Source organism: Salmo salar, chromosome 14, assembly GCF_965601325.2.
Source record: "Salmo salar chromosome 14, fSalSal1, whole genome shotgun sequence".
NCBI classification, from domain to species: Eukaryota; Metazoa; Chordata; class Actinopteri; order Salmoniformes; family Salmonidae; genus Salmo; species Salmo salar.
Genome location: NC_138304.1, coordinates 76956178 through 76966599, shown reverse-complemented (window position 1 = coordinate 76966599; position 10422 = coordinate 76956178). Strand labels below are relative to the sequence as shown.

The 10422-nt window shown below is 41.1% G+C and overlaps 1 protein-coding gene across 10 annotated transcripts in view; it reads right to left on the bottom strand.

Moving 5' to 3' along the window:
• Positions 1-2916: 2916 nt before the first annotated feature.
• The window catches only part of LOC106570192 (tropomyosin alpha-4 chain), a 34586-nt gene continuing 27080 nt past the window's right edge, over positions 2917-10422 (bottom strand). For 4 of the 10 annotated variants that reach the window (XM_014142249.3, XM_014142247.3, XM_014142253.3 and 1 more), the window contains 2 exons: positions 9312-9381; positions 2917-3363 (listed from right to left, as the gene is read on the bottom strand). In XM_014142249.3, the coding sequence (XP_013997724.1) occupies positions 3281-3363; positions 9312-9381 (153 nt within the window). In that variant the 3' untranslated portion in view covers positions 2917-3280. Of the gene's footprint in view, positions 3364-8128; positions 8564-9033; positions 9117-9311; positions 9382-10422 lie in introns of those variants that run through there. The other 6 variants (XM_014142245.3, XM_014142250.3, XM_014142246.3 and 3 more) reach the window with 3 other exon arrangements.

The following is a 10422-nucleotide window of genomic DNA, read 5'->3' as shown; positions in this document are numbered from 1 at the left end:
TAGCTGCAATAGCGATTAGGCCTGGCTTCGCAGTCTGCCCAATTCATCCCAAAGGTGTTCGAGGGGGTTGAAGTCAGGGCTCTGTGCAGGCCAGTCAAGTTATTCCACACCGATCGACAAATCATTTCTGTATGGACCTGGCTTTGTGCACAGGGATATTGTCATACCGAAACAGGAAACGGCCTTCCCCAAACTGTTGCCACAAAGTTGGAAGCAACGCTTGGCATTGTGCATGCTGATCTTAGGCTTGTGTGCGGCTGCTCGGCCATGGAAAACTAATTTCATGAAGCTCCCGCTGAACAGTCCTTGTGCTGATGTTGCTACCAGAGGCAGTTTGGAACTCAGTAGTGGTGTTGCAAGCGAGCACAGACTATTTCGCGCTTCAGCACTCGGTGGTACTGTTCTGTGAGCTTGTGTGGCCTATCACTTCACGGCTGAGCCATTGTTGGTCCTAGACATTTTTACTTCACAATAAGAGTCGTTACAGTTGACCGGGGCAGCTCAAGCCGGGCAGAAATTTGACAGACTGAATTTCTGGAAAGGTGGCATCCTATGACTATGCCACGTTGAAAGTCAGAGCTCTTCAGTAACGCCATTTTACTGCCGATGTTTGTCTATGGAGATTGCATGTCTGTGCTTGATTTTATACACCTGGCTATCTGCAACAGATGTGGCTGAAATAGACAAATCCACTCATTTGAAGGGGTGTCCACATACTTTTGTGTAAGTGATCGAGGAGGCTCATTTCGTTAGTAGGCAAACAGAAGACTACCCTCCCTTCTAGCCACTTCTCATAGAGGATACTCATGATTAAAAACAATATGCTACTTGTGTCCTATAAAAATGTCTCCAACTTAATTTGTTTTGATCACTTTACACATTTATTTTGGGATCCTCCCGTGAATGTAGTTTGCCAAATGACTTGAGTGGAGAAGGACAGTCTCATTTCCATCCATGTTTACTCTCGATTAACTTTGACCTTTTCTAAAAGAAGCGAGCGGACACATGACATGAGGAATCTAATTGATAAAAGGGCCAGGGTGTGTGTCTGGAGGCCTTGAATGCTGTGAACGGTGAATCCTAACTACCAACACCTGATGAGATGAGGCCCAAGCCCTACATAAGACACACGTGACTTACCACGAAGGGCTTAACGTACGTACCTCGGATATATGTATGCAACATACAATCATGATAGGCTTCAGGGTAAAGTGCCTAAGGCAAGGGACCAGGGGTAGATTTGGAATGGGGGATTTGACTGATGTCCTTCTGGTATGCCCCCTAGTAATAACCAGCCATTGATTACCCCGATGGTATGTCATTAAGAAGCCAGACTCCTGCAATGTTGTGGTGATGCGTACCAATCACAAGCTGCCCTGCCTGTATAGGTGGAGCCAGCTAAGGCCAGGGGCGAGGCTTTCTTGGAAAACTGACAACGACCTGCTTTTCTGATTTCTGCCTTTTCTGCCTCGGTACAGCAAGGATGAAGCATTGACTCTCCCCCCCCCACACACACACACTCGACATGAACTGAGTGGACACATACAAGTAGTTACCCAAACACAGACAAAGTGCACACAGACATTCATACAAATTCGCTCATCAATAACAGTAAGGTCTGAACATAAATGTCAGCCACTCAACATTTAATAAAAATGTCTGTAAACAGGATGTACAGTATGAAGACATGCTACACAAAGAAATGTAATCAATGATTTTCAATGAATGACTATTCCTCCAAGTTAGCTGTACATTACTGTTTGCTAGTGAGTGGTTGTGCACGTAACATGGTGGAAATTATACTTGTGGCCATTTTATGCATGCATCCCTTGCGATGTGCATTTTTAAAAATGGGCTAATTATAAACCAACTCAGACTGAATTGACCCATCCCTGGCTTGTGCAATCAAAAATAGTCTATACAATCAGATTGCACTTGGAGAATCGAACTTCAAATGAAAATCCAAAAAGACAGTTTTGTATGGCAGTAAAAATCATGGTCTTTATTCAACAAAGAAAATGTCATTACAATGGAACAAGACTAACAAAGTGGTTATACATCTGGTGAATTTCCAGTTAAAACATTCTTAATTATTTTACGTGTTGTAGTTTAAACCCTACTTAAAGTATAGGTCTAAATCCCCCACCCATTTTCTATAATTGGCATGGTACTGGCAAAGTGATAGCCATTGATTTTTTAACCCAACAACCTCACTATAAACCTCTCAAACTAAAGGCTGCATTAACGTTAACACAGGCAGCCGAATTGATGTTGTTTGACCAATCAGCTCTGAAAAAGATCTGTGATAGGTCAAAAGACCAATTAGCTTAAAAAAGTTCAGAATTGGAGAGTTGAGGCCAAATAATTAGTGTTATACAGGTGCAGCACTTTTTTTGATAGTGGCTATGGTTTCAGTAGGAGAAAACACATACATTAGGCAAAATATCAAACAAATGATGCATATCCCTAAGGAATAGCAAAAACAAAAAAAAAAAGTGATTGCATGATACAGCTTGGACATCATCAAATCTAGACCACCCAATGTATTGGCGTAAAGTAGGCAAAGGGCGGGATAAAAGGGATATACTGTATATAAGGACGGAATGAAGCCTAGTTCCATTTTGGACCCTATCCACTTTTTGGTGTCAACTAATCATAAAGGATTGCAAAGGCCAATGCAATGTAGTGATGGCCCAGCCTTCTGATAGACCAAGTGGAGCTTCTTCAATCTTGCTTACCACTTCAGCACTTTCAGATGTGAACTTTTGAGGGTTTAGGCATTAAATGAAGGTGTTACAGAAGAAAATAGAACGAGTCCAGGGTATACAACAGCAGGACTGAAGTCAGAAGTGAATAATCCCATGTAGTGGCTGGCAAAAATCATGTGCCCCGTTTCCCCAGAATGGGATATTCTATGGGTGAGTGGACTGACCGTGTTCTCGTTAACTTGGCAAGGAATCCTTAAAGGCAGTCATGCCTGCCATATTCAAGCAAGGAGAAGATGGCATAGTAGACCACATAAGTATGACCGAGTGTCCCTATTAAAGACCATTCCAATGGATAAAGGCAAGCGCTTCTACAATGTCACATTGAAGACCTCTGTTTAACAAGGACAATCAAAGCTGTTGAGAATAAAGGTGTCATAGTAAATAGTGGTTTTGGCATGCTTCAGCATCACAAGGGTAAACCCCCAGTGGGGATTTTTCCTACCTTGACAGCAGAGTGAGGAGAAAGGAGAGACAGAAAGAGAGAAGTGGGAGGGAGGGGGGGGGGGGGGTTCTCAGAAGCTGTTGAGGTCCTGCAGGGTCTGGTCCAGGGTGGCATGGATCTTGAGGTTCTCCTCCTTGGCATTGGCCAGTCTCTCTGTGGAGGGAGAGATGAATAATTTATTCTTCATCTGGGTAACACGCCAAGAATCCCTAGGTACCACTAAGGGAGCTCTGTTTTAAGAGCTACAGAACACTGCCATAACTAGCCGTTGTCAGTTTATGACAACAACCCCAATAATTACTTCAGCCCGTTTTCCAACCGCTGCAACGGTTTCTTATTGCGATTATGATTTTGCCCAATATGACTGAGGGTTTTGGTAATGTTACCCTCTAAAAATATAACTTGACATTTCTAAAATGGGCAATCTTCAGTAGTAGGGTTGCAAAGGCAAGGTATTACTGGAAACTTTTGAAGTTTACCAGTAAATTACCAGAATGTTGGTAACTTTCCAATTGTTATTTTATCAGACGACAACTAGGTGGTCTTTGAGTACTTCAGATGACCATGTGTCTAATTATCTCTGGGTCTCTTATTTATTTGATGTGATAAGGCCACGCAATCTAAAAAGATGACTTTATAGTTGGAATAGTTGCAGAGTTAATTTAAATAATGCCATTGTTGATTAGATGCTTTCTTCATTCATTTAGCCATTTTCTCTTGAACCATGTGGTCTATTCAATAGAAACTTGTATATACACAAAACTACAAACTTTAAAAGTATAACTTACTAAAAAGTTACCATAAATTACCTGTTCATTACCAAACTGACTGAAGTCCGGTAACTTTGGTAAATGACCAGTAGCTTCGCAACCCTATTCAGCGGCTTAACATGCGTTCATGAACCAAGAAGATATACAAAGGCTGCATTTACAAAGACAGTCCAATTCTTTCACTAGTCTTGACCAATCACATCAAATATATGTTTGAGCTTATGATTGGTCATGAGACCAATTAGTGAAAAAAAAAAATATATATATAATATATATGTGAGAAGGAAAGGTAGTGGAGCATAGTAAACAGAATGAATAATAAAAATAAGCAGAGTACAGAAAAGGTCACATTACCTGAGCATGGAGTAGAGGGAAGATGAAGAAAAGAAAATGCCACAAGAGGGCAGACTTACTAGGTCAGCCACTAGGGCAGTGTTTCCCCAAACTCGGTCCTGTGGACCATGAGGGGTCGTTTTTTTGCCCTAGCAGTACACAGCTGAGAAATATGGTAGGCCACTTGATTTCAACATCTGAACATAGTGGACAGGCTAACATGTTGTTCAAACAAGTTGGAGGTAGAAGGGTGTGTTCATAATGCAACTGTTCTACCTTGTTAGCTAGCAAATAGATCCAAGTTAGCTAAACTTTACTAAGATTAGCAGGCTACTCACTAGCACGTGGGCTTGTGCTTGAGAGATTGTTTAATGGGAGACGCGTTACATTTTCTGTAATACCTGCGACAAGAAGTTAGTTATCATTAGTGAATGTGCATTATGAACAAAACGGGATTTTTCATAGGACTGACGAGAAAGCCAGAAAGAGTTATTGCCAAAAAGCAGGTTAAACTAATTTGATAAAATAATTAAATGGGTCTTATCGTTGTGGAAGGCTGATATTTAGCCTAGGTATAATCTAAAGCCCTGAATTCATTAGATCATTGCTGACAGTTTCAAATGCAGTCGTTTTTACCTTTAAAAAAATTGTATAAAGCTTAATTACAGAAAAAAAAAAATTTAAATCCAGATATCGCTCACAAGTTAATATGCCATATCGCCCAGCCCGAAGGAACACTTGGAGTGGCCACTCGTTGGAAGCCCACTAAAGCACAGTGTAAAATGTATCTGGAAAAAGGGATGTGTACACTGAGGAAGGGAATACCTGAGCAACGTGGACACTATAGGACCACGTTCAGTAAAAGGCTGCTACACACTTTAGGTAAACGCAGCGACCGAGCATATGTACATACTTCTATGCAGCACAAATTCTGGAAGTGACTGGATACGTCGCTCTGTTTGTGTAGGGTGTGTTGGGCCTTTAACACAATAGTGGAACGCTGCAGAAAGAAATGTCATGAACAGAACTGACACCTATTCTGCATGTCAGAGGCATGTTTGTTCTACATAATGTTTCAATTTGAACATGCCACAATTTGCCCAGTTCAACGCGGCCTAGGATAGAGTCACTGGGAAAAGTTGAGTAATGTTTTTCCTCATGCAAGAAAGATATTCCCCCAAATATTCAACCACTGCATCTAAGTTGAAGTGAATTTACGACAAATATAATATTTTTAATCACCATATCAGGAATGTGGTCATTAAAATCTGAATCAAGTTTTTCTAATCTAGTTGAAATCTAATATCGGAGTGGCTGTGGATCTGGATTTTCTGGAAACCTGATATTCTTTAGGCTAAAGATTTCTGCACATTTATTTTTATGTAGCTGCTGCACACTCCGCTGCCCCCTCCTTGATCTGCGATGAACACCCTTGAAGTTTTTAGGCTACACCTTTGTTGTATAAAGGACATGGTCGATACGGTCCAACCATTGCATTCCATACCTCTGTAGGCTATTAAGCATAAGTGCGATTTCATGTGATTTTTTCAGGAGGGGTTGTTTCAGAGGAGCTACACCGTGAAGAGGATGTGAACAGGACATGAGCGCAGTAATTTTACCTGCCACACCAAAGATGTAAACAGATGCGGGCGTGGAAGTAGAATCAGTAGCACGCCGTCTCTTCTGCCAGGAATCTATTGACTTTGGGTTCAATACGAGTAGCCTATAAGGACAGCCATATTTCTCACAACATCAAAAATAAAAAGTTCAGTAAAAATTCTACAACCATCTGCAGTCAATTAACCTTGTTCATTAAATCAAGAATTGAACAGTAGTTGGCTAGCTGTCTGTACTTTGCAGGGCAGAACAAACGCATATCCATTGACAACTTTGTCCTATGAAATCAGAATATCGGGGGAAGGGTCTACTCTACACGATCCGCTGCCTCAATAGTTAATACAACTAAGACTATCTGCAACTGCCTTTCTGTTCATCAGCTGGTTTGAATGTGTAAAAAGTTTATAAAACCCATTGATACTATAGATTACAACCTACCTCCAAATTATGAACAAGGAAGTCTACAGTTCCATTTAAATGTGTTTTTCCCCATACAGGAAGGCCTACTGCTATAGTTGATGTAGCCTACTATTGGTCATGTTTCTGAGATTTTCATACTATGAAGCTGAGTGAATGGTATAAATACTTTAACACTAAAAAAACAATTTCAGGCACTTTGTATGGTGTAAATGATGTTATTGTAAAGAGGAAACATCACGGCTTAGCCACGAAGTGGTAGGCCTCACAAGCTCACAGAATAGGAACGCCGAGTGCTGAAGCGTGTCAAAATCGTCTGTCCTCGGTTGCAACTCACTAAAGAGTTCCAAAATGCCTCTGGAAGCCACATCAGCACAAGAACTGTTCGTCATGAGCTTCATGAAATGGGTTTCCATGGCAGAGCAACCGCACACAAGCCTAAGATCACCATGCGCAATGCCAAGCCTCTGCTGGAGTGGTATAAAGCTCGCCACCATTGGAGTAGCGGAAACACGTTCTCTGGAGTGAGGAATCACTTCACTATCAGGCAGTCCGACGGATGAATGTGGTTTTGGCGGATGACAGGAGAACGTTACCTGCCCGAATGCATAGAGCCAACTAAAGTTTGACGGAGGAAGAATAATTGTGTGGAGCCGTTTTTCATGGGTCAGGATAGGCCCCTTAGTTCCAGTCAAGGGAAGTCTTAACGCTACAGCATACAATGACATTCTATACGATTCTGTGCTTCCAACTTTGTGGCAACAGTTTGGGGAAGGTTTTCCTGTTTCAGCATGACAATGGGGCCTGAGGGCACACAGTGTGTTGTGAAATCTGAATGTATTGTAATGTTTAAAAAAAAGAAAATGTATAAACTGCCTTAATTTTGCTGGACCCCATGAAAAGTAGCTACTGCTTTGGCAGTAGCTAATGGGAATCCATAATAAATACAAATATGCCCCTGTGCACAAAGCGAGGTCCATACAGCAATGTTTTGTTGAGATCGGTGTGGAAGAACTTGACTGGCCTGCACAGAGCCCTGACCTCAACCCCATTGGGATGAATTGAAACGCCGACTGCAAGCCAGGACTAAATCGCCCAACATCCGTGCTCGACCTATATCTATCCATCTTACCTGACCATTTTATAAATTGCATGACATCATAGAATTTTGCAAACCCACTCCACCCGTCGCTCCAAGATAACCAGGAGCAAGGACAAGATGGGCAACTACAGGAGATAAGATGCAACACAGAACAAGCCCAAACCCAACAGTTAGGCTGTCAAACAGACAGTAGATGGGGTGGATCTTCTTTATTTTTCAAGCATGTTCATATAAGCTGCATTTCTATTCAGTTTTGTTGTATTGTAAACTGCTCAAGTGCACCATTGTGGCACATCTAGTTGTATGTGTAAACAAACCCTATCAATTATGTGACATCTTGTTTGAATGAACTTGTTGCGAGTGGCTCTCGATAAGAGTAAATTAGCAAAAACACCAATGTCACATGTTTAATGAAACCTTGTGCTTTGCCCTTAAAAAAAGGTGTTGTATTCTTATTTCTAGTGCAAGCCTAAACCCCAATGTGGAGGCACCATCACTACTGCCAACACCTCTGCTCATTAAAAATCAGATTTTTAAAAAAAAAGTACAATTTATACCATGACTATTTGTGGAAAAACAATGAACATGGTAAGCGCAAGAGAAACCATTGTGTTTGTGATGTCACTTTAACGCTACCCTAGCCCCCCCCATAAAATCGTTAAAGGAGACAGTAGACAGGTTTTTCCTCCTCCCTTTGTTCAACATTTATATAGAATCACATGTAGAGAACAGGGTGAAACATGGGACAAGGCAAGATAGAGAAAACCAAAATACAAAGAGTGCAGGCTTGAGCACAGTGCCCCAAAGAAACAAATACAGTTGCCCAAAAGGACAGGTGGAGCGTGAGTTGAGGGAGAGTGCGTGGAGGAAGACGAGATGGGCACAAAAAAACAGTAATGAGAGCGAGAGAGAGAAAGTGGGGCAAAGGGGTAAGAGTGAAAAGAAAAGCACAAAGGGAACAGATTTAACAACCACGTAAGGAATGAGTGAAGATGGACAGGAAGGGAGGGGGAGAGAGAAGCCCGCCACCAAAATGGATGTTCATCAGGAGGACTGAGACGAAAGTCTTGAAACCACAACAGGGGAGTGAGGAAGTGAGCTTCCCGACATTTATCTGAAAACAGAGGGGTTGAGAAACCGTGACTACAGATTCTGAGAATCATTACATTGTGACGATTAGTAGCCATTGGGTATCACCGACTCTTTTCTGGTGGACATTTAGTGCATTGATATGGAAATTTCAAGCATTCAGTTATTCGGCTATTACTTCACGAACCACCTTTTAAATATCACACCACTCATATCACACTTCGATATTTTTTCCAATCACAAAAACCCATTAGTATAAATACAGTGTTGGTTGGCAGATTTTGTTGCATGACTCAAGCTTTGCTTTTGCATGATGTAGTTTGTCACATCGGCCAACTCTTTAGAAAAGTGAACATTACATGGCTGTTAGGTGACGTGTTATAGAGTCAGGTGTTTTTCCTGGCCCCCTGACTTCAGTGCAGTGTTAAGGGAATATTAGACTCGCAGTCAAACCCCACAGGCCCTGCATGCCAACCACACACAGTCAGCCCGTATTTACATGGAGGTCATGTCATTGAGGGCATGGTCCAACTCCTCGCTAATGGCCTTGTACTTGAGTTTCTGTGCATATAGCTCATCTGTTAACAGAGAGGACAAAGAGTGAAGGGAAAAAGAGGAAGAGTGGAGAACAGGAGGAAACATAAGGAGAGTGAGGGAAGCTGCCAAAGGGAAAGTGATGCATGCTAAAATAAGACTGATTAAGCCAGAACAGGACTTCCTGTAAACTCCTGTATTTCCCAATGCACCGTCAAGGAAAAGCGTCTGGATCCTACCTTCCAGATCATCTATGGTCTTTTCCAGCTTGGCCACAGACCTCTCAGCAAACTCAGCACGAGTCTCAGCCTAAGAAAATAAGTCAAAACAAAGCATTCAATCAAGAAACTACTAAAACCTTGATGACCTAGACTAAATAGGTTAACTTGTAGACTACAAAAGGAATTAAAACCAAACTAACCTGACTTGGTGAATAAAGAAATAAATGCAATGAGCAAGAAACTAAACAGATCGGGGGGAAAAAAACCAACATCTTAAATACTGTCAAACAAATCTCCTTGAAGAAACTTTGAAAAAAATGCACTCCGAGACACTAGATACTACAAGGGGACATGTCAACACGACAGAAAGCATGACAGATGGCCTTCCCTGAAATTTAAGTCAGTGTTCCCCAACTGGCGTCTCAATATAATTATTTTATTGTTGGATATAAGAATGTAAAAACCCCAGCAAATTAACTCCAATTGATTTTAATTTTGGAAATCTGTTCCAAAGTATTCCCACAGACAGATATACAGTAAGCTCCAAAAGTATTGGGACAGCAAATTGTTTAGGCTCAAACAATACAATGACTATGAGGTTAAAGTGCAGACTCGTCTTTAATTCTAGTTTTTTTTAATATTCCTTTCAGGTGAACTGTTTAAAAATCACAGCAGTTTTTGTATAAAGTCCCCACATTTTGGGGGACCAAAGTATTGGGAGAAGTTCACTTTCATCCTATATACCTAGCACACAATGATTACATCAAGCATGTGACTCTACAAACTTGTTGAAAGCATTTGCCATTTGTTTTTGTTGCATTTTAGATTCTTTTGTGGTAAATGTAGTGTGTCATTTGAGTCACTTATTGTAAATAATAGTGAGTGAAGGTTAGACGCACAAATATCATAATCCCGAGATTGTTATGGTGAGAGGTTAGCATAACACAGAAGGTTAGCATTTTGGCGGGGATGATATTTTTCTGTCGGTCACTGTCCCAATAAATTGGAGCTCACTGTGATCCTATACAAACGTAAGCAAGGTTTGAAATGATTATGTTTTAGTCAAATATTACATCTGTTAAGGCTTCTTGCGGTCAACTTGCAAAGTACTAATTATTTGTAATTATGT